The sequence below is a fragment of the Mercenaria mercenaria genome, chromosome 6 (assembly GCF_021730395.1).
Source record: "Mercenaria mercenaria strain notata chromosome 6, MADL_Memer_1, whole genome shotgun sequence".
Lineage (NCBI taxonomy): Eukaryota > Metazoa > Mollusca > Bivalvia > Venerida > Veneridae > Mercenaria > Mercenaria mercenaria.
The window spans coordinates 83,751,971-83,777,711 of record NC_069366.1 but is presented as its reverse complement, the minus strand read 5'-3'; the positions used below and the strand labels follow the sequence as shown (position 1 = coordinate 83,777,711).

Here is a 25,741-nt window from a genome sequence, read left to right as displayed (position 1 = left end):
CGAGAACCTGTGGAAAATCACCAGCCTCACTCAAGCCAGCTGGATAGCTTTCGCCATGATAAAAAGGCAACAACTGAGAGACTCGAACATACAACAGTCGGGGGGCAAGTGGCTTGGAGTCGTCCAACAAGGCCTACCATCAGCGTTATTTCATTGGCATTATTGGCAAATTTGAGTTTTTTTTCTAATTTGAGTTTTTTCTAAAGTTGCCATAATAACTGTCGTGAACGAAAATTCAAAAATGATAAGAACAAATAGCATTTGAGACCTAAGTCCATTTAGATTAGATACAACTTACGCAGATAAACACGTAGTGCTGTTTTTGTCACATTTCTGATAAGGACCTCGTGATTGTAACAATGAAAACTATGCTGCGGTTTTTAGGACTTTTTCTCCCAATATGTGGTAATTATTTAAACTTTTGATTAACCTTGATTTTATATTATAAATCTTGGTCGAAATGACGCTTAATATTTATTTCATAAATCTATCTTCATCCAGTCATAACTGTTTTATCCGCGTTGTACCACTAAATTGTGTACTAATAAACTTTGATAACGTGGCAGTTGAGTCCAATAAGTCCAGGGGTGTTCAAAGATAATCTGTCATAGATCTATTGTAAAGCAAATATTGGGTTTACCTGTATTGGAAAATAAACAGTGTCGATTGTATTGAGGTCAACTGCCACATTATCAAAGTTAATTAGTATACAGTCCTATTTATAGAAATACAAGCCATAGAGCCAAGATGTGTCTTCATTTAAAAGCGGTCTTTATTCACAGGTTAAGGTTTGAATCGAACATATTAAGTTCTAAATGTCTATGGAGCCATTTTTTTCTTTACACAGATGGTCTTTAACATAGGTTTAAGAGTAATCATATACTTATCAAACAAATGTCACAATTTAATAGTTACTAATGGCAACAAAATGCCTCTCCCTTAAATTTATCGAGAGAAATTATTGTGATAAGAGACTATCTAAGGGCCCTGTGAGACGTTATTAGAAATGACCGTTTTTAAAGTTGAAACTTTACACTTGTTTCTCATAACTTTTTTTGTTTCTCGTAACTTTTAACGCCGACTACACGTCCGTATTTAGAATTTCTGTGGAAAGAAAAAAGTAAAACCTTTAGAAAGATCCTTAAAAGAAGTGTAAGTACAACACTTTTGGGGAACAAACAATCAAATGGTCCCTTTTGGCGTGATGACTCCCATTCAGATATAAATAAACGTTTCTTCCTTAAAATATAAATAAAATTGGTATTCCTAATTCATAATGATGGACATGACATAGCAAATATCGTTATGGTTCCATTATTCTTTCATCAAGCAAGACTTAAGTGCAGCGAATGTATAGAAAGCCATATTGTTGTGTATTAAACTGTCACACTTTGTACGCCACCAAACATATTTGCATTAATGATAAGGAACATGTCGGTCTTATTAATTCAAAGGTCAATAATAATAGATGAATATATATCACGAACTGACAGATTTTATAGTGACCAAATGACAAATGTCCCTTCCTTTGACATAACCCTGCCACACATGTCTGTACATTCTTACCTATATAAGGCCTGTCATCAACTATTGTATGTGGTTTTTGTTTATAGCCATATTTAGTTTAATTTCATTTTGATATATTTAAGCTTAATTGTGAAGAAAGTTTAACGCTTAATTGAACCCAACGAGCGAAAAAACACACAACAAAACAGTGCTAATGTCACATGTAGACATTCTCTCGTGACCCATGTGGGACTAAGCCTTCCTTATTCAGCTGCTGAAATTTTAACAAAAAATTGATCCAATATTCCAAAGAACTCTGTAGTTTAATATCAAAGCGATCATGAGGAAGAATTGAACGGCAGAATATCGATATTAGGGGAGACAACAGCTATATGGTTTAGATCGGTCAAATGTGAACTAAAGTGGTTGATGAATATCAGCTAACGAAACGTGAAACTTGAATATCTTATCCTTGTACTTAGCTTTCCGAATGTAGTTTCTTGTTCATTTTCACTATGACATAAAGCTTTTGTTATATTACGGTTATCCGCCTCAAAGTTAACATAATCTATTATAAAGAAGTTCAAAACTCAGTTCTTCCTGTCATACGCATAACAAAATAGTACCAAAAAGTAGATTCACCTCCATCAAACCTTCTTGCAGTGTCACACAGTCATACTTAACCTAGCAGAGATATCATTAGATTAACAAATTGAGTGTCAAATAAATTGTGTTTATACGATAGGCATTAATTTATAGTATTTATTTAAGAGCGCAATAATACAATGTGTGTAAGTTTAGCTGGCTAAAAATAAACCATTACGGAAATTGGCGATCCGACGAATAGACATACAGGGTAATCTACTCTAGGGTCTTTAGCTACGGATTTAGCGCTAGAAGCCCTGAGTTGAACGCAACACTGTCGTAACGTCATCTTTCTCAAATAAGAGCTACGATAGTTTTGCGTGTAAATTAACGTGTATGGTCGGTTGGAAAACCTGACTGCATGAACTGGTTAACATATCACTTTACTTTAAAAGAGATAGATCATATAAAGTCTAAGTCTTTTAAATAACCAAAAAAATGATTTTACAAAAATTTTAATGTGAAGTTTATGGAAGCTTTTCTATATCAATAACTGAAGTTTTAATATTTATTGAAAAGCTGTGTTCGAAAAGAATAACAACTCTTGCCTGAGGCAAGTACTTACAAGCAGAGATATCTTTTAGTTTCCTTTTCTTGCATTATACATTTTAGTGGAAAATGAAAACTGTTTAAGACATAATTATGACAATGTCATATTTTTTCTTCACAACAAAGAAAAGTAGAATATATTCGTTTGTATATGATATACCCTTGTAAAAAATGCGTCAGCTTATTTATCACAGTGTATAGACTCTCTGTACGCCCAACCGGAAGTCGCCAAAAACTAGGCGTTCAGAAATCAAAACACAATTTTTTGCTGTCGCGGATGGCTTGGATTTTCATTGTTTATTTCGTTAATATAGCACGAAGTAAGTGTATTTTTTATTTTACGTATCGGTATGGAATTACTGTTTACGTGGATACCAAACACGCCTGTTAAACTCTTAATATACTTAATTTCAAGTCAAATCACGTGTGGGTATTTGTTCGATTTTGTAATGAAACTGTCAATTCTTTGAAATACATGTATCTCAAGCTTTTGCAAAGAATTGAAACCTTTGCTAATTCATAGATAAATATCTTACGCGTCGATAAATGCCAGCATGACTCTATGGTAACGAATACGCTTTTAGGAAAATGTGTTTTTCAGAGACATATGTGCCGATTACACTGTCCCACTATTCGATATATTACTGGCCCACTAATCGCAATTTTTAAAATCCGGACTGAACGCTTAGTCGAAAAACTGTACGCCTATTCAAAACTTCTTTTCATTCTTATATTTCAATGTTTTGACTTTGTTTTATGATAACCAAAAGTTAAAATATAATAGTTATAACTTCTTTCGTTTTCGTAACAGTCATGGACCAGTTTAAATGCTATTACTGCAGTTTCGATTCCACTTTTCGTTTGTGTTCATTAGTAAGCATTTATCAAAATAAATTGGTCTAGCACGGCGCAGCTGTGCGCCTAACTCAATTTGGTAAGTGCGTACTAATAAATTCTAACTTGCATAGTGTTTGAAACTGATTTTGCAATAATGACTAGATTCGTTACACATAAATCACTAGCGCATAATTCATTTAATCGTTACGTGGCACAACTCAGTGTTTGATCAATTTTCGGCATCTCAGAGACTTGTTCGGACTTTACGACGGGAACTTTATCATCTCTCACAGAAAAAAAAAAACAGTTGCCGTCGGCGCGGTAACTGGTAATTTCTGCTTATTTTAATATCCGGCTCTAAAGCATCGCTGATATCATTCAAAATCAAGCAGATCGAAGCTAACACCCGGTTCTTTTTCGTTTCGTTTTCATTCATAATTATTGAGTATTCGCTACAGAACAAACTGAAAATGACCTGGCTCCTAGTGATTACATCAGTTGATCTACATGTATAAATAATATGAATAAAGCTACCACCGTCTTGAAAGATAGATGAGCGGGACTCATTTTCATTGCACACTTTGACTGTACAAAGCAACCAGGCAGACAGTGCGTGTGTCTGTAGGCGGAGCTTAAATTCAAAAAGTAATTTCAAACACTAAGTACAATACATTGAGTGACATTGACCTTGAGTATAATGGACACAGGGACCCTGCAGAAAAAGGCTTTGTTTCTATGCTGTACAATGTTTATGCGAAGTTACAGTAAGGAATAAGCAAAAGTTAAAAAGATGTGATGAAAAAAAGGTTGCCTTAAGACTTTTAACCAAGAAAGCCAAGGCCGAAGCCGGGGCGAGTAGAATTGCACCCCTATTCCCGAATAGTCGAGCTAAAAATACAAAGATAAAAAAATTGTCCTGTCACACTGAGCGAAATAAATATATATTTTTTCTCGTATGTGAGCGGAAACACGTATAAACATTCATAGCGCGTGTGTCTGTAGGCGTAGCTTAAATTAAAAAAAATGTCAAACACTAAAAAGATGTGACAAAAAAGGTTGCCGAAAAAACTGAACCAAGAAAGCCAGCGCGGAAGCCGAGGCGAGTAGAATAGCACCCCTATTCCCGAACAGTCGAGCTAAAAAAAAAAAAAAGAGAAAAAAAAGAAATACAAACAAAGTGTCCGTCAAACTGAGCGAAATAAATATATATTTTTCTCGAATGTTAGCGGAAACACGTATAAAGATTTTATTTCTTGTCCAAGACAAGGACATCGTTGGTGAAACAGACTAATAAATACTGTTTCACAGTCGCAAGTGAAATACAATACAAAATTTATATTTCTTAATTCAAGGAGTTCAGAGTATAGAGCCTGCAAGTTCAAACACTTCGTCATTTCTTTATTGAATAGGCGTACAGTGTTTTGGCGAATAGTGGAACAGTTTTTATATAAAGTTTTGCGACTAGGCGGCCAGTGCATAATTCAGATGCATGTTGAATTAAACAATATTTCAACTATTTAGGATTGTAAATTCATATTTGTAGGTATAAACTCATGTGCATGGATTGATAATGTAACATTCAGAAGCGGTTCTGACACGTATTTCCTTCGCACTTCCTAAATAACGGACATTTTAGCCTGAATGCATCGTCTTTTGCTATGACCAGTTGTGTTTTTGGTGAAAATACGTTTTACTTTCATGTGTTAGTGTCTATTTAACGGCAGTTTGTTGCAGAGACATTTATCATACATTGAAAAATATATACAAGAAGAATATTTATTTCAAATAGACACAGAAAAACATAAAAATAATTACTACCGACAGCTTCCAACAATTTGAAAAACGAAAGTGAACGCCTAGTTATTGGCGACTTCCGTTTGGGCGTACAGAGAGTCTATACACTGTGTTTATGGTAAAAAACTTATTTTTAACAAGCCAATAATAAAATAAATTATAACTTAGTATCTAAGATTGTATCATTTTGTTGTTGTGATGTCTGACAGGTAAGATTGGTACAATTATATTGATCTGTATTTCCTATGCCTAACTTTAGCCTTTCAAAAATCTGTATTTCAGGAACGACATTACATTGTTTGAGTTAAGTCTACAGTAAATTTAACTTTACTGGAAAACATTTTGAAATGCTTGAAAACTTGAAAATAATATGAATTCGAATGCGTCAAGTCTCGTGTCTTGTTTAACTTAATACCATTTTTGCCCTGCATCCATTTTTTTATCCACGCAGCGATCTTCCACTATACTATGCGATTGTTGATAAGGCTCTCTCTTTGGCTGCTCCTGTTTTTATAAATATACGTGTACATTTTTCATGACCAGATTTTCAGATATTATATTCATATCTGATTTACATATGATAATTTTCTGTGATTGAAACCAAATAATATTTTCTTATTTTTGTAATATAGTTACGTTTTTAGGAAATGAGAAAAGAATGTACTATTTAAAAGTAAAATAACGAATGCCACTTTAGGAGCTACGCCGTAGTCCAGAAGTTTTCCTGCCTTTACTGATATAAGCAGACAGATACACCATATATAAAAGCTTTTACAATATTGAAACCCGTGCTACTGGTTCTTTTAAATTGTTATATATAATGTTTTTTGTTTTAACGATATAATAATTTATACATCTATTTTACATACAATGTATTACATTCTTTTTTAGTTCGTAAATACCAAGTCACGTTTCGTAAAAACGAATTAAATTTCATAAAAACGAAAAAAAAATAATCCAAGAAATACTATTTCTTATTTTCGGAATAATTTTTCATCTTTACGAAATGTTATTTCACAATCACAAAATAATATTTTGTTGAATTAAAAAAAAAGAAAGAATGTAATATCTAAAATAAATGTGGTTTATGTTACCTTTCGGAGCTCTAAAGGATCGTTACATCCGCCATGGACGCACACCATTCAAACATACTACATGACTATACAGTTGAAACTCCAAGGGATCGAGCGTTTTAGTTCGAGATAACCGAAATTTGACATAAAATGAGCCGTGCCATGGGAAAACCAACATAGTGGGTTTGCGACCAGCATGGATCAAGACCAGCCTGCGCATCCGCGCAGTCTGGTCAGGATCCATGCTGTTCGCTTTCAAAGCCTAATGGAATTAGAGAAACTAATAGCAAACAACATGGATCCTGACCAGACTGCGCGGATGCGCAGGCTGGTCTGGATCCATGCTGGTCGCAAAACCACTATGTTGGTTTTCTCATGGCACGGCTCAAATGATATTTTTTGAACGTGTTTCCGGGACGGGACTTGAAAATATGTTCGAGATAGCCGGATTTTTGAGATAAGCGAGTACGACATATCGAGTTTCAACTGTATTTGTTAGAGAAGGGCCATAAAATTTATTACTCTTTACCCTTAGCTTTGTTGGAGACGTCCATGGGCGAACTTCACCATGGAATGTCGATCATGTGTCTGCAATGCAAACACACTACACATCCTGAATTATGCCATCAACACGCAAGTTGTGGCCCAGAGGTAAGCAGTCACATCATAGTTTGGAAAGAGCATGTCCCGGTCTTCTTGGCCGATCTTGAAACAAATGAACACAAGCACATTTTTCCAGTTTAGGAATAACGAAAATTTTAACTACATGTAGTTCTGACACTCAGAAGTTTAGACAAGAGGCTACGCGTAGACTTTTTTTTATCAAACCAAATATTAACTGTAAAAAATAGAAATCAATTTTTTATTACATTGTATATTTTGTCAAGATTCATCCGTTCAGTTTCTTTTGTAGACGGTCATCCTATGACAACATATAACTGGTTTGAAAAAGGTTGGCTGAGAAGCACACGCAAATAATATATTAGAATTAGCTAAAATTACTATACATGTACTAACAAAAAAATAGATTTTTTTTAAAAATTGTCTCAAGAAGCCATTTGAAAGAATATTTTGATATATAACAGCCACACAATTTTAGGGAAGAAATTTCGTTAATACAATTATTATGTCCGAATATTTACACAGACCAATATTGCCGCCCCATGTTTTGTCACTGAGAACTGTCTTTATTACAAAGTTAGAAGGGGGTTGGGGTTAAATTTTGAGACAGTTGCTACACCACTAAATATCACACTTTTTGAGGTGAGTATGTTCTTTAATCATACTTTGTTCAAAGCGCTTCATGCAAAAAATAGTTTTAAGGAAATGTTGACGATAGAAGATGGAGACTGGACCATCAAACTATATTCATGGCTCATTTTGAACCCAACCAGATGATTGTGAGTCATGGCTTACTGAAGACAATTTGCCTATGGTTATTTCCCCGCTTACTGAGCTGCTCTCGGGGGACATTCACACAGCTTAACACTTGAACTGTTTGGTGTTACACAATAGTGTTTTAAAGGTACTGCAACCAAAATAAAACTCGGCAATTGTCCCGAGGTCGAGAACCTAGTGAATCGGAGTAAAGCAAGTTCAGTTACATATAAGTTACACATCTGTTGCATTTCTATTAAATCTAAGTTACATATCTAAGTTACAATTCTGTTACACCCAAGTTAGATATATATTTCATCTAAGTTACGTATTTGTTAAATTTCAGTATTATTCAATATCCGTTACATATCAGTTACATTTTCAGTACATTGCAGTTGCACGTATTTTATTATTCTGTTTCATTTCAGTCTTGTAAGACGGAAGTTCACTATTTATCCGGAAGCTACAGATTTTCATTTGGATGCGGAGATCATAGAGTGAGTCAGTTATGCTTCTAAACAGGACATTTGTTTGTTGGCCAATTTCTGCAATTTTCGTCCTTTTGTACTGTCGCTTCCACCAAAACGACATTTTTTTCTCAAATTTTGTTGTATCGTCGTGTCGTTTTGTTGTCTACACCAATGAAATCTTTTGTCGATGTTTTGTTGTTTCATTGTGTAGCCTCGCCTCCCCCAACTCCGTAGAAAACGACATTTTCTGTTATTTTACTGTTTTGTCGTATCGTTCTTTCTCATTGTTTTATTTTGTTGCGGAGGATGCTACGCGACAGAACGAAGAAATAACACGTTAAACTGTTCAATTTCCTGCAGATTTCATTTAGAATATATTTCCAGCAGTGACATTATTTGGTTATCTGTCCTGACTACATTCTATGATGATTCTTGAACATATATCTATCAATAAATAAAATATGTATTAAGACAACCTGAGAACAACTATAGCAAATTTAGTATTATTGCGCATGCGTCGAAGACTTGTGTGATATTTTGATTGTCTTGCAGAAATGCGAACACGAAGTTCACGTACAAAGTATAGTAGGGAAAAGAGATCGTCACCCACACGAAGAAGGACAGCTAGTTTGCCGTGAATGTTGTGACAGCACGGGTTGCGACAAACATGCCTGTTGTTAGTATATTTTTCGATATCCCTTCCTATACCAGCAAGCATTATGTATTGGACCGACATCGGTCTTACACATGAATAGCTGTTTGTTATGTTTTGCAAAGTTGCGTTATATCGGCCCGGTAGGAAGCAGTTTTAGCAGATATTGAATTTTGCTATTAATCTTTTGTGTTGCTCATTATTATAATAATAATTTATGTGATTATTCATTTGGACGTTACACAATCATGTGTTTTTTTTTTTAATTTGAAATATTTAATTTAATATATATACTAGTTACAGATTTTGACGATTTGCATTCGCCATTTTTCTATAAATTTTATTTTATGATTTAAAGCCGTGCCTTTATATTGCAGTGAAATCATGTGTTTCTTATTTGTCTCTTATTTCCTGGTACTATTTATATACAATTATTGAGTTATCTTAAATTGGAAATACAGTTTGGACAGATCATAATTCTATTTGCCGTAAATTGCTGAAAAATATGCACATATGATATTAAGAATAAAGGAATGCGTATAGTTCATTCGTTATGTACAGGCAAACATTGTTTTGAAATGTATTTCAAGAGTTTCAAGAGTTTACTTTTTAATCAACCAGAAGGTAATAAGACCCATGAGGCAAAATTTACATGATAACATGGCGTACAATTGGTACATGTACATGAAGTGTTCAATATAGTTACAGAGTTGTAATAATATTTCCCAAATACGGAATAGAAATGGCTAATGAAGACGATAGCAAAAGATTATATCAAGGCAAGCACGGTCATTAATATAAATCAGCTTTACAGAAAACGAATAGTTTCCCTTAGATCGTATTATAAATTACATCTCTGTTTCACTTGCCATTACTACTAAAATCATACATTTACATATATCACGTGCATACTTATTTTTTTGCATTTTTATAGAACATGAACATACTAAATATCACAAATAACTAGCGAATCAAAGTGATACAATTAATATACCAAGGGAGGGAATGAGCAGACCGAGACTTGAACTACCGTGATAAAGGTTCTGTTCCCTTGTATTACATAATATTCACTTTCATTGCCGGTATGATACATTTACATGTACATCTTATAGCATTTTTTTTTACATCTGTCTAATTACACAACCAATTTAATTTTGAAATGGTTTCATACAACAACAAAGCGACTTTTGCAGATTAGAGCATTATAAATATTATTTCAATTAATAAATGGCGAACAACTTGTGCATCCACTTTTGTCTTCCTTGGATAGCTCAAGGTTGACCAATGGTTCATCATAATGTTTTAGAATATTTGCTAGTTTAATATACTAAGATATTGATAAGAAGAATGTGTCGGTGTCCTTGTCCGAAAAAAAAAGAGAAGATTGACAAGTGGATTGCGATCACATGGTTGTTGTATAGAAAACTTCACCTACGAATATACGGAAACCTGCATTGGACATTAATACTTAAAACTAAGTTACAAATAGATCAGCATGTAATCGAGCTTTAATATCATGTACTATATTGTTGCATAGTTTGCTGTATGGCATATATAATTTTATGATATTGCATAACTTGTTATAACGTAAAATATATTGGTATAAGTAAGGTACTATGGGTAATTTCCATTTACATACATTAATGTAATATAAAATCGGTACGCACCAAATCAAAATGTGTAATAGAAATGTATACGATGTACTTATATTTAAAGCTCTGTCAAGATATTTGGAATGTACACATTATTACAGCAACACATTGTAAACTAGACATATAAATCTATATATCAATGATACATGTCAACATTTTATTATTATTGTCTGACATTGTAGGCATACAAACACTAAATAGAAAAATGGTGCGAAAAAAATGGCAGTCGCATAATGGCGGATACAAATAATTCTCAGGTTTTTTGCTCTGTAGAGCTATTTTCCTTATTTTCTTTGCAATTTTTTGCTAAAACCACATGACAGATCTATGTTTGACATGTAGGTAGCATTTTCATAATGAAATAACAACATGACAAAATTTTTCATGGAAACTTAGATCATACACCACCAGTGTAATTTGGGGTTTCATTTTTTAGCTGATTTTGCAGTTTGTGTGTTTGACTGAAATTATTTTTCTTGCATCAAACATGACCCCCACTTTTCTTTTGATTTTTATTTAGCACTGACATTATTCTTCAAGAAAATGTAGGTTACAGACATTTAAAATGGGTCCTGATGTGTGCTGCGGCCGTTTGAAATAGGTCAGTTTTATATAGAATAAAGAACAACAACTATTTAGTGTGTTATAACCTGTATGATGCATTCGAACTGATTGTAAATGCCTTTTCTATGTAGCACGCTAGACGCTTAACCGTTCTTGCATTTCCTGAATTTATCAGTTCTATGAACTTGTTCATATTAGGAGATCTCCAGTAATAAGGTGATATTAATTGTCTCCTTAAATCATTGTATAATCGACGTTATATTACAAAATAGAAGTCATCTTCTAAGCATCACACTCTGAACATTTACGATCACTTGGCTGATTCCATCTGCCAGTTTCAGTAGATAATCTATGTGATGACATGCGTAAGCGTGACATACTGACACAAAATTTCTTAATGACAACTGAACATAAGTATGGTTGAAATATGTCTATAGAAGAGTGCTCTAGACGACTCATTCAATCTACCATGCCAATTTTGGACAAATTGGTCTTTAATTCTTTGTTTAACATTACATAAAAATAAATCAACATTTCCCACAGTTTGGACAACCATGCATCAATGAAACCAAGCTCACATAATAGATTTTTTACCAGTAGACATAGTTTTTTTTCTATTTGGATTTTGCAATGCATCATTATATAACATGTTATAAACTTTTCTGATATATTTGTGATCAGATGTATGTAATATCTTGATCCAGAATTTAATTATATTAAAATATCTTAAGTTTTGTAGAGGCATTCTGCCTAATTCACCATATACAAAATCATTTTGAGCAGTTTTCTTAACACCTGGCAATCGTTTGCAGAATTGAAGTGTACTCTCTCTAACGTGTTTCCGTGATGAAAGTTCAAGTGTAATTCAATCTTAGAATGATAATACCACAGTTTCAAAAAAAGTGAAAGTTTCAAATATTAAGCTAGCGTTAAATTTCAATTAACCACTGAACAACATTCAATAAATTTGAATAATCTGCGATGAAAGTATGGGAGAGTGGGCTTTGGGCTGTAACATTTAAGAAAATGCTTCGAACGAGATATTAAGAAAATTGAAAACACTTATTTAGGCATTTCTTTCGAATATGTATTATTTCACCTGAAAATAATTTACTAAGTTTTTAGTAATTTTCACTTGATAAGTAATATAGGTATTTAAAATAATTTGGGTATGGTTTTCGTGGGTTTTAAAGATATGAGATAGAACCGTGCCGAAAAGCTTAAAATGTGTTTCTTTTCATATTCCTTTTAAACATTGATTGGTTTGTATTTCAGTAGTTGAATTTTATGTCTTGATATTTAATCTCCTCGTTTGTGTCAAGCAATATTGTCATTGATACAAAAGCAAAATTCTGCTTTTTTACCACCATGTTGTTTTTTCCAACTTGGAATGTAGTTTTCAAAAACGGTTGGGGCTCTAAACATAAGTCCAATTGGCATTTTTGTCTTCTTTCAGCACAGTACCTTCAAACTACGACATCATCAACAACGACAACAACAACAACGACGACAACAACAACAACACCAATGCCGACAACAAAAGTTTCTACTAATGCACCAAATGTTCTAAGTACAGTCCCTTGCATGCGTATTTTAGAAATACAATTTGTGCCGATAATGACACCTTTGCGGCCAAGGACCGCTGTACGGTGTTCCGATAGGACCAGAGTGTGTTCCCTATATCAACGAGAAGTACGAAGATCGATTGCGAAGCGCGAAGTTTTTACCATCGTAGCTTCACGACTGGCTGTCATACATTCGCACTTTGCGCGTCTATCTATAAAAGCGAAGTGCAAAGTTCGCGTTAAGCGATCGCATCTTCGCGCTTTGCCAACCTATCTTCTTGTGAAGCTCAAAAATCCAATGGCGTGTATAAAGTTACACGTAAAGAGAAAAAAGCAAAAGGACTATGACGATTTTACAATGGTGCAGTGCGAAGTTACAGTGGTAAAAGCTTCACGCGTTCGTGCTTCGCCACCGTACATTTACATTTGGCGTGTCCCTTAATAAATGCAAAGCACAAAGATTCGTACTTTCGCGCTTCCTCTCTCCGTACTTCGCACTTCACCATCTTACCTTCGCGCTTCGTGTTACAGGGAGCACGCGCTGTCCCTAACGGAACACCATACACGAGAGATAAAAGAGGAATTACTCATATATAGTATAATTAATATCATTATTTTACTCACTGTATAAAGAGCATGCTTATCAATACAGCGGGCATTTTATATTTTGTCTGTACATGTTTCAACTTTGTATTAAGTAAGTCAGTCATAGTCTACGCCCATGTAATGGACTGAAGATAAAAATGTACATACGATTGAAGATACGTATATATATACGTTGAGGACAAGTATGAATCGTTTCTTTTAATATACAGTTAACAGGAGAATTACAAAGCTAACTCCATTTTTATACAGTTACAAATATATAGAGCTAATGTATATGATTTTAGAGAAATGACTCAAAGTAGGCCAAGAAATACAGTGAAATTTATATTTTCTGGCACAATTTTTGTTTTTCTTTATTATTTATCCTTAATTGCTATTTTATTATCTCTAATATGCAACGAGCTTATTTTTGTACATACAATTTTTTTCCAGATCCTGACTGTGTCGACCACGAAAGTGAGACATTTAAATGTGCAGACCTTTCCAAATTCAATTTCTGCCATGACAATTCCTCATTGGCGCACGCTCTCGCGCACGAGAAATGTTCGAAATTCTGCGGATTTTGCAGCCCATATTCACTAATCACATCACCGGCCCCAGCTACAACAACAACACCTAAACGTACTGTGTTACCATATTGTATTTGTTAAACATCTTTAATGTGCAATTGAAACTCGGTATCTCAAATTCCAAGGGGCCAAGCGTTTTACATGAGGCAACCAAAATTCGACTGAAAATGCTGGTGTTTTTGGCTAAATGTGTACCTGTAGCCACATATATGACATATACATTGTATATACGTTTTAAGTATACATGTATGTACAAAGCAATTTGAAACGCACTTTCAGTAGTATTTGTAATAGTTTTATAGTTGAAACACGTTGTTAATTCGAAATATGACGGGAATTCAGATTCACTTTGACACAACCGAGGCTGCAGCATATCAAATTTGAGTAAATAAGCGGAGTGTAAATACATCTATTAAGGCTTGGAATGTTTTTTGAGATAGTTCGAATTTCAAGATAAGCGAGACCGAGATACCGAGTTTCAAATGTAGCTTTATAATATTGGTGCAATTTGTGTAAGTATGGAAGCGGGGGTAGGACTCTGTGTGTGGTTGGGGAGGGTGGGGAGGGGGGGGGGGGGGGCGGGGTTGATGGAGGTTAAAACCAAAGTTTATTTTCTTTCAAAGTATTAATACTTGCTTAGTGATGTTGCTAAATAAACACTGTTAACTGAAATTTCGAATGCGCCTAAATGACTTCTAACTCCAAAAAGTGATAAAATTGCTTTTTCTTAAAACACATCTGTACTCAGAATACAGCGAGAGTGTCATACATGCATTTTATCTTCAATAACGAAAACTATTTTGTTGGAAATACCCAATAGAGCAGAATATGATTATATTAATTGGAATGTAAACTGAGATTAAAAACTTTTCAGGTGATCATTATTGAACAATGGCACAAATAACATATATTTTGTTTATAATTTGAAAAAGCGGTCGTTGTCACTCAGGCGCCTGCGACAACCGCAGTCCCGTGTTCCGACAATGAGGTGCAAGACTTTAACTGCGCAGAATGGAAGTCCTTTGGGTTCTGCTCCAATACTGCCGGTAGTGGCTATAATATAGCCAAAGAAAGGTGCCAGAAAACTTGTGGATTCTGCCAGTAGCACACGGTATTCATATGTCTTATTTTATAAAATGTTTAGTCGGCTTTAATGGTTTACAGTTAAATAGTGGTTTTACATGTCATCGGCCGGTGTCGAAAACCTCGTAACCTTCTAGGAGAAACACACAACCTTTTTCAGGACAAAGAAATGATACGATCCAAACTATTCCTTGCACACATGTTAAGATGAAATAGTATTATCGACACCTCAGTTTTCCAGCCTCTTCCATATCAAACATTTCCGACACATTAAAATGACATAATCGTAAAAAGTAATAAATATGATATAAGTCTGTTTTGAACGAAAACAAATAAAAAAAAGGTCCTTTTATGACCTTTCGTTTTCGCGGAACTTTCATGTAACAATATTTCAATAATACGATGAACATTATTGGCTTATTTTCGGGATATGATATTTTCGACTTTACTACCAGTGTTGGTGAGTCGCAATTGTGTAGTATTACCGAGGCAGTTTACAAATCCATTTTAGCCGATTACAATTTCCTAAAGCATGTTATTTCCGTTATAATTACCATATTGCAAGTACTCTGGGATTGGTTGCTGGTTTCTATTTTGGTTGAAACTGCAAAGCAGGAAACCATGCGCTCAGGGATTGGTTGCTGGTTTCTATTTTGGTTGAAACTGCGAAGCAGGAAACCATGCGTTCAGGGATTGGTTGCTGGTTTCAATTTTGGTTGAAACCGCGAAGCAGAAAATCATGCGCTCAGCGCACTTGGATAGCTCAATTCATTTTTGACAGGTTTCCAGGAAATGTTTGTCATATATCCGGTCACGAGCAGGAATAATATTTTTACAAAAAGTCAGATGGAAACAACAACATCAACATCATTATTTCTTTTTTTTCAGGACTTGGTCTGGATATGAAATATATGCAAGTACAAGGATCTTTTGGTTCAGTGATTATTGTATTTGGATTAAAACTTTCCCAAGAAGTAAACGACTTTAGTTTTCTTGACTCCTGATGTACTAAAAAAAGGCATGTTCGGTCAATATTTTGTAAAGTCCAGTAATATGCTCTCGATAAGACATGACTATACCTGTTACAAGAGGGCCATGACGGTCATACATCTCAAACCGAGTATGTATAGAGGAGTAACATAACTGAGGGCACACAACAGTTACTGCTAAATTAACTACTGAAAGTCCAATTTGACATAAATCATATACAGATACACATGCACTTAAAAGTCAACTTTGGTGAAGCAATGATATGTATAGTAGATGTGCGATAAAATCAAATCAAGAGCACGTGATTCTCAATACAGTCAGACCAAGGTTTTATCGGAGTTATTATGATTGGTGCTAGAATATTACAAAATGTCTGAATCATGGGCAGGTAACTCCGGACCGGTTCATAATTAAATTTGTTGAAATCTAACGCGAGTGAAAAGTACACAAGAGTATTCGGTATGTTTCACACAAAAAAAAACAACAACAACAACAAAAAAACGTGGCTCATTATTGCTTCGTAAGTTTCATTTCAAGAGCAACGTTGGTTATTCAGTTTTGCCAGGCTACTGACCATCTCGTAGACTTTTTCACTAGTGATTTATGTAAAAATAGCAATTCTTCCAATAATTATATACCTGTATATTTGCTCCAAAGTCATTTGATTCAGCATTAAGAGGATAGTGCTAGGACTGGTCAGCCCGGTGTCAGTATAATGTGACTGTGTGGGATATCATATGTCACGTGTCTATGGTGTGATATTCCGGTGAGGCAGCACTATAAAGTTGGGCATTGTGCTCACTGCTACAAGTAGACACCGTCGTTTATATGACTGAAATATTGTTGAAAAAGACGTTAAACCCGAACACACACACACACACACACACCCACACACCCACACACACACGCACGCACGCACGCATAAACAATCACACACAAAAAAAAAGACACACACACACGCACGCACACACACGCACGCACACACGCACCCCCTCCCCCGCCCCACACACACACACATTTGATACATCAATATTGAAAAAAATGTTTACTAAAGTCTACAAAAACATATACTGGCTAGGAACCAGTTTCCGGACAGAATTAGATGTTTTTTATCCGTCAATATATTTTATATTATCTTACACTGATGAAACTTACCTTACAAAAACTCCAGCTCTTGCTACATTCGAAAATACAGCTAACATTACTCAGTGGCGTAAAATATGTCTTTACTGGAGGGCTTAAATTAGGGCATAAAAGGTGTTACTTTTTCATACTAAGAGAACCAGTTCCCGGACAAATATTTCACGGTGAATTAATTAGTATTCTCAGGTAATAAGATAGATAGATAGATCATCACAAAATACCGCTTCAAAATTCAAGACACAAGGAATCTACCGTGCAAGATACTGTTATGTAGTAATTGTACTCGTTGTCTCCCTTGGATAGCAAAAATGGCGAGAGCTCTCCATGACATTTGATTTGTAAAAGAAAATCGTTTTGTTTCTAGCAAATTATAAAGTTTCTTGAACTTCATAATTAATATTTTTGGAGTAATTCATGAAAACGATATTATTTCATGTCGTCTGCATTCGCCGGGATTTAAAGTGTTTTATTTTTACCCCACTTGATACCCCAAATGTAAACAAAATATTGCACATGCGCAGTGCAATTTTCATGCCCCATTGGACGCAAGTTTGTTTTGTCAAGTCGGGTAATGTATAATTATGACATGTTATGCTTTTCCTAATCTGTTGGCAACTGTGTTTTCCAACTACCTGTACGAAAAAAGGAACTGTTTTACAGCTGTGAAATGTCTGTTAATGAACTGTATTTTGAAATTACAGCTGTAAAAGACCTGTAAGTGGAAAATGACCAGAAATACAATTGAAACATGCAGTTCTCAAAAAATACAGCTGTAAAAAATACAGTTGAAAGTTACAGCTGTAAAATGTTCATGCTTCAAAATTACAGCTGTAACTTTTTTGGAGGGAAACATGAGTACTGTGAGCCATCTTTAATTAAATTTGGCGGGATATAACTGAAGTTCACAAAGAAACCACATTTTCTAAAATACTGGAATTTTAACCATTACTGAGTAAGTGCAACTGTATTATTATTTAATATAGTTATAAAAGGACATATGTATGTACATGCATTAACTATTGACACTATATTTGAAGCTGATGAGTTAAAGTGAAATAATTACAAAATTGTCATATGTTTTCATGACAAAGAAAGAAAACAAGATCTGATGCACAGTATCTACGTTGACTATCCTACTCTTGAATTTTGTCTTCTTTTTCTGCATCTGTAATATTTCTACAGCTGTAACTTTGAGGAATTTTACAGCTGTAATTATTTCATTTTTACAGCTGTAACTTTTTCATTTTTACAGCTGTAACTTTTTCATTTTACAGCGGGAATATTTTTTACAGCTGTATCTCATTTGCATAATTCGAACTGTTTTACAGTCATTTGACAGCTGTAAATTAAAATCTACAACTGTAAAATCAATGTTGATAATGAAATCTACAGGTGTCAATTTGAAATAATCATGACTGTAATTTTGAACAAAAATACAGGTCTTTTACAGCTATAAATTCATACAGAAATGTAAAAACAATCGTCGGAATGATATGAATGAAACAATAAAGTTCAAAACGAATAATAAATTCCTTAAAACCATGGTAGCACTTAGAACATGGAACGTTCAAATGTTGCATTACAATGCATGCTTTCCGTGGGTGGCAACACCGTCTTAAATGGACGTAATTTAAAGTACGTCTGAAATGGAGTTCAAACATGGCTCTATTTGATTGCCAGTTTAACAAAGAAAAAGGTCAAGTTATGTATTTTCTGCCCAAAACAACAGTTGACGCGCGAACCGGTATAAGCGCATTATGACGTCAATCATGATGTCAAATTGCCGCATGACGAGTTCAGTACTACTCAGATAAATAAAGTTTATCATATTTATAATCAAAACATTTCAATGAGCATTAAAGAATGAAAACGACCAAGGCCTTATTGTGCTTTATTGTCTAATTTACCACAGCTCATTGTTCAGCTGCGTATCTGATAGTCGTCACTAATTAAAGCCGTGGTTACCATTTAAAGGTGTGATGCATGTATCTTAAATGACGACTTAAAAGATCTTAAACCAATAAAATCTGAAAAGTAGATCCCTCGGAAGCACCGAAAACAAAGCAAACAGTGAAAATTGCAGACTCGGTTTGATTGAGTCTGTTCATGAGCAGTAATGGAAAATGCAACACTGCCCACGCCCCCTAGTCCTGTCAATAAGCGTTCTTACCACCTGTTCAAACATATAAATCTATTTCCCCCAGATTATGAAATACTATCTTCTAACGCCCTTCGATAGTTTTGGAAAAAATTTCATAATATTAATAGTACATTTATGAAAATTCTCAGACAGTTAGACAAATTTATGTCTTTTTAAAGATTTCAACAAAATCGAATTGTGCAAGAATATCATTTCATTCATTTACGACTTCTACCAATTCATTAACATTCGCAAAAAGACAGATTATTCAATGAGCGAAGGTCTTTTCAAGGACACAAAGATCTAATAATTGCCTTTTCAATGACATATGATCAAATTTCAAACTGCATTAAAATTTGTATCAAAGATACGACAGAATAAAAAAGTTAGTTCGTTTTGTCATGATGACGAAATTCACTAGGTTGTAAATTCTAGACATTAAGATCTATGTGTCTTTTGACGTTTAAAGGTTAGGCGGAGGTCATAAAATACATAAAATAATATCATAACATTATTTGATTTTGTAAAATTTTGTATATATTATCAATAAAATACTTCTCGAAATGTGTGAGAAGTGGCAATAATGGAATAATGGATTTTGAATATTATGAAAAATATTGCTAACAGTAGCGATGAGCGTTAGAAGTTTCGATCAGTATAAAATTGTCAAGTTAGCATCCTTGAAATGTACATTGAAACTAAACACATAACTACATTTCAAGTTATTGCTTGTCATGATTTAAATGCAAGTCCTTTAAAACCTTCCTCGGGACATTCCCAACTGTGCGTCCTGTGTTCGAGGTTCTGGTGGCGGTGCCGCAAAACGCGGACCTACATTAATTGTTGCTTCCTGTGCACGTGCCCGCAATGCTGAAGCGAACGAACTAGGGTTACCTGAAGCAAATGCCATGTTAGAGCCTGAAAATCCTAAACGTGACAATCTAATCTGGGCATCTTGCGTTCTTATTTCTGATGGAGGTGCTCTGAAACGAGGTCCAATGTTGATGGTAGACTCTTCAGCGCGAGCACGTGCAATTGATGCCAGATTTGTTCCTGCTCCATCAGCCCGTCCTGTTCGAGCAACCGACACGCATCGTTGTCGTGCCACATTACAGCGTAAGTATGGACTTCCGCAAAAGGGTCTGAATGTGGAACAAGTAGGAACAGGTGCGTACCTGTATACAAAACGTGTCCAGTAACTACTATAGCCGTCTATGTTCCGGTACGAAGACATGCCATCTATTGTTCTCTCGGCTGCATGTAGTCCCGTAGTACTTGGATAGTCTGCGGCCGGATTAGTGCCGCAATATCGTTCTTGTCGACTTCTAAACATCTCCCAGATAAGATCTACGAAAGCGTGATGGAGGAAGAAGGCTGGATCAGAAGCTGCTGTGTTTAAACCAGACATTTGACCACCTACCCAGACATGTGGGCCACCCTGCAAATACTCTAAGCTGAACCTTGGCTGTGCTGTTGGTTCCGAGATATCCCTAGTCCGACATGAACTCAAGATAGGACGTATTGATTCTTTTGATAGGAGTCTGCTAGCGGTGCCGATATTTCGAGTCAGTCGTCCAACAGCGGTCATCCAATTTCTAAATGGACCAGAGGTAACAAATCCATCCCCGTTACCAAGGAACGGCGATGACCAAATAATAGAGTCCACCGGGTTATTCATGTCAAAGTCAAGTGTGGAATCCCAGTATGGTAATGACAATGTTGGATTTATCCGACGCAGTGCTTCTTCAAACCTAAAAGTAAGCAATTAAAATATTCCATAATTACTTGTTATTGTATGAAGTCATTTAAATTCAGGATCCGAAAAAAAGTTGGCAACATTGTAAACTATGAATAATTTTAATGATCTGTGATATATTATTTTGATTCATACGCAGTTAAAGTGTTAGTAGTGAGTTCCGTGAAAGCCCTTATTGTCAGGTTTTTCATAAACACGAAGAGAGACACATATTAAAAGAAATGCATTATTAGTATACACTCAATATTAAGAGGGAAGGAGGTAGCACCTAGAACAAAGAAAACGACAAACACAACACACACAATGGTACAGATTAAAAGCTAGATGAAACAGGGTCATCGCCATTGAACGGTTTGTATTTAACTGTAAAAAGAATGAAACTGTTAAACTCGTTTTGCAGGCAACCTCACACTTGCACAAACCAGTTTACGTAGCGACCCAACTTAAAAAAATATCCTCCGTTAAGGTTAGAGGCAGAAGCACAATCTCTGGATCGATACGGGGCTTTCAGTACGGTGTAACACCAATGCACTCAATAACTTATAAGAAGTCTTAGCACCAAAAGCACAATTTTTGAGGACATGCACTGGCAAGAATAAAGCAAGAGTCAAACCCATCCTTCCGTTCTGTATAGGATGTATGAGTTAACCATCTTGAAGTTAAACTAGAGTAGTCAGATTAATTATGAAGGGTCAATCAACAACAAAATACATTATACAATCTATAAGAAGATCCTTCGGAAGCAGAGAATGCAACCAAGCAAAAGAATAGCTAAATTAATAGTAAAGGTTCACATTGTATCTATTTTCAATAATCCCATTATATGTCAAGTACTCAATTAAAATGAATGCTACATGTATATTACAATTTTCGTATTTTATTAATTAACTTCAATAGTGTTTAAAATCAGTGTTAAGGAGAATTGTATAGTATGTCATTTCTGAGTTGGGAGACTCTGCCAAGTCGGTAACACGAATTGTTGACCATTGTACTTACAAAACCAAATATACTCTGTGCCAACCAAGAAAGTTTGGTCCACCATGTCCTGAATACACAACTGTTCCTCTGTGAAGATTGGAAAATATGTCGTATTGCCCCGACTAGATGACAGAAAAACCGTATTAATATAAACCATGTTTTAAGTTATATAATGACATTACATGTTTTTCAAACATGAATGATCCATTTTGAACTTCAATATGTGTAAATTAAATGATTTCGGAATTCAAAACCATAACAAACATAAGATTACTCAGGCTGGCTATGCAAATGATATTCATAAACGTTGTTTGACCAGGGTCAGGGGTTGTAAAGTTTAGTTTAATTACCATCTACAGTGGACACTTCTGAAAAATATCAAAAATGTTGCTCAAATAATTCAACATTACCATTTTCATCTTGTTCACAGCAGAATGAAAATCAGATCTTTCCCGGTCAGACAGTGTCCTGTATTCTCGTCTAATTCGGAAACCATTTCGTGGAAAATTATTCTGACTATTGATGTTTTCGGTAGCACCAACTTGACGCTTTTTCCTTTCATGCGCCTGTCAGTGAATAAAACATTTTTGTTAAAATATAATTCAAGATGTTAAGATTGCTTACTCCATTCAATAAAATACGTTGGTATTACTTGTAGTTATTATCAGAATAATATCTTAACGACTCAGCTGTAAGCTTCTAAATTCATGAAACTTTTTATCTTTTCTAACAAACGGTTACCAGTTTAACATTCTTATTTGTCGGTAATATAAATATAGTATCCAAGAAATTGACTATCCTGTATACTTGCGACAATGATTCAGCTAAATTGTATAATATATGTAAAAGTAAAAATATTCATAAATGATATAAGTATATAATATTACTGTTCCAATCAGTGAATTTATAAACTGTTCTTCCTTCTTTGTAATATTGAATTGACTCCACACTACATTTCCGGTTTGCCACATGAACTGTTGCACACAGTGGATAATATCGGTGTCGGTGATTTTGCTCGAGTTTCCGACAGTCTGTAGGCACCGTGGAATCTCTTTAGACAAGTCAGTTTCTAAGGTCTGCACTTGTGTAATCACTAAAATGTGATACAATATAGCAAACCCTACAGTCTGTAATAAAAAATTAAATGAACCACGAGTAAATATAGTGAAACTCAAAATATATTATATATTATGTTTGCAAACATAATATTGTTGTAGACGATAAATTATCTTTATTCAGCCTTTGGTTTCCATCAATAATCAGCTTATTTCAATAAACTTTTATTATTTCAAATAAATCAACCACACGAAAGCGTGTATGTGCAGTCCTGGTACAATAACCAGTAATGTCTTTATTGGGAAAACGTCCACGGTTTTGTAGCTGGGAAGACAACCAGCTGGCTTTCGGTCGTTAGGTCTATATAGCTGCCCACCTTTGCCTAAAAAAAGATTTATGAAAAGTAACCATGCGTCTTCTTTCACTACCAAAGTTGAAACACGCCTAAACTTGACAGCAATTAATCAATCAAACCTCAATGAAAAAGAGCCCTGCTGTACTATCATTATGTTGACAATATACACAGTACAATATGATATATTTGATAAACATTTATCATATTAATTTTATTAATAAAAAAGGACAAACCTTTATCGCCATATATGAAGTTTCACACAAATGCTATTTCATCGCGAATACTGGTTATAAATACAATACGCAGTTACGGAAAAATGTAATAGCAGTCTTTAAAATTGTTGAAAGATGTTAACAAAAAGGAGTCCCGGTTGTGGTTACGCCGTAAAAAGCACCTAAGCGTAAAACATACACAGAAGGTGGTCATCAAAACTTTTCGCATGTTTAACAAGCCTGCACATGTAACTTTTCAATTATCTGTCAGATGAACATGTCATTTAACATAGTATGTTTTTTGTTGACATTGTATTTTATCATTTTATTTACTTTTAATTGTGATTATACACAACAATAGGCAAAACATAAAGGTCCGCTTGTTTATCTTAACCGATTAAAACATGTATTGAGCAAAATGTCAAGGTTAAAAAACAATGAATGACAAAATATAAAATATATGTTACCTTTAGCAAGATGACATTGTATCCAATCTGATTCCTAAGTAAAAGCTGTGGGCGGTATTGAGGCATTGGATGTGGTTAAAATATCTTAAATACTCGATATCTTCACAGATTCGAGTAAAAAGCAATTCTAATTGGACAGTAGAATTCTGTTACGTGAGATAGCCATCCAGATGAGATTTGGAATGTCGCTAGTTCAGTCAAGGTGCCCGTCTGTGCTTGAATAAATGTCCAAATGGGCAGCTTCAGCTTCCCTCACTATTATAAATCACCATGTGATTCAATATGTGTCGGTATGACAGACCCAACAACAATCAAAACAAGATGCTCAAATATTTGATATTTGAAAAAGGCAATAACATCTTAAATCTGACCATTGGGCAGAGTTGAAATAACTATATCTGTGAAGGAACTTTTTATCAAAAGTTTAAATGAACATCTCTGGGAGAATTTTCGTGAAATTTCTTGCACCTAAATCCGAACACTGCTCATTTCTTAAGTGTTGCTACATGTTCTAAGTATGTTTGCATAGAATCCAAATAAACAATTCCATATCAAGGCACTTGTAGTGGATATAAGTTAAAACACCCTCTTCATCATTGTAAGCAGTGTTGTACAATCAACTGAACACTCTGCCATTGTGAAATATGATTCTAGATGTGCACCATTTTATAACAGCCACCAAGATATCTTTGCAAAAACAAAACTTGTAGCCTATGAAGTGTTCAAGTTAGAAAAGTTTGTAGAGGTTTATTTTGTAGTTTATATGTTAAAGGCAATAACCTGTAAAGTAGTTTTATAACCTTTTTACTTTTACTTTTAAGTTTGTCATTTCGAAGAATAAGGAAGGCCTTTGCACTTGCCAGGGCTTTCAAATTAAGGCTTTATCTCTCAGTCCTAAGTTTCACTATATCTTCTCAACTACTGAGCATATCATTTGAAATACCACATGGGGATTAGCCTTGGTAAAGGGCAGACGCCTTTTAGTTAAAGGTAAGTTACATTTAAAGTCCAGGTCGCTTTGGCTTGATATTGTAAACTTATTGCAATTTTGTGTATTTGCCTGTGAATTCAAATTATTGCCCTTTACAGTTTGAAACTTCATATGGACTGGCGTTAGTGATAGGTAAGACACATTTTGTATTAGGGACACCACATATCAAATCTAACTGGAATTAACTTCTGCCCTATCCCTAAACTGTTGTGTCATTTTTTTCTCCTCTCACTTTTCTTACGTTATACAACATTGGTTCTTAGTATTTCCAACACAAACAACATTCATCTCCTCCCCTATTTTCAACTTATCACTCATACACATCTTTTCTATTTGTACCCCAACCACATCCGTTTATACTCCCAACCTGAAAGTAAAAATATATTTACATTATTATGACTCTTTCTATTACTTGTGTTTCTCCGTATTATTTCTTAATACCAACCCCCATCTGACTGACACCTGACGTGATAAAACATAACCCCGCCTCCGCCCCCCTCCCCACCCCCTCATTCTAGAATTACCCCGTTGGACTTCTGCTCTATTTTGTTTTATAAATGCGTTTATCCTTTACCATAAAATAAACATAGCAGTACCAACCTCACATACATTTTTTCCTTCCATACTTACGTTTGGTTATATGACTTTCAAGAATGACAGGAAAAAGTTTACACAAAACAAAATCTGCATGATATTACACAATGTTGAATG

General features: G+C 34.7%; 2 protein-coding genes across 2 annotated transcripts; one reads left to right on the top strand and one right to left on the bottom strand.

Moving 5' to 3' along the window:
- The first annotated feature begins 267 nt into the window (after nt 1–267).
- LOC123548364 (zinc metalloproteinase nas-15-like) lies at nt 268–15,921 on the top strand. The gene is made up of 8 exons (XM_045335561.1): nt 268–405; nt 6,940–7,055; nt 8,210–8,278; nt 8,804–8,927; nt 12,576–12,689; nt 13,723–13,911; nt 14,792–14,970; nt 15,831–15,921. The coding sequence occupies exons 1-7, from the start codon at nt 360–362 to the stop codon at nt 14,962–14,964; spliced, it is 831 nt and encodes a 276-aa protein (XP_045191496.1). The 5' UTR covers nt 268–359; the 3' UTR covers nt 14,965–14,970; nt 15,831–15,921.
- A 3,029-nt stretch (nt 15,922–18,950) lies between these two features.
- Nucleotides 18,951–25,380, bottom strand: LOC123548366 (putative tyrosinase-like protein tyr-3). Its single transcript, XM_053546504.1, has 5 exons — nt 23,594–25,380; nt 22,837–23,076; nt 22,360–22,515; nt 21,968–22,071; nt 18,951–20,966 (listed from the first exon to the last, which is right to left on the bottom strand). The coding sequence occupies exons 1-5, from the start codon at nt 23,603–23,605 to the stop codon at nt 19,970–19,972; spliced, it is 1,509 nt and encodes a 502-aa protein (XP_053402479.1). The 5' UTR covers nt 23,606–25,380; the 3' UTR covers nt 18,951–19,969.
- Nucleotides 25,381–25,741: the final 361 nt, after the last annotated feature.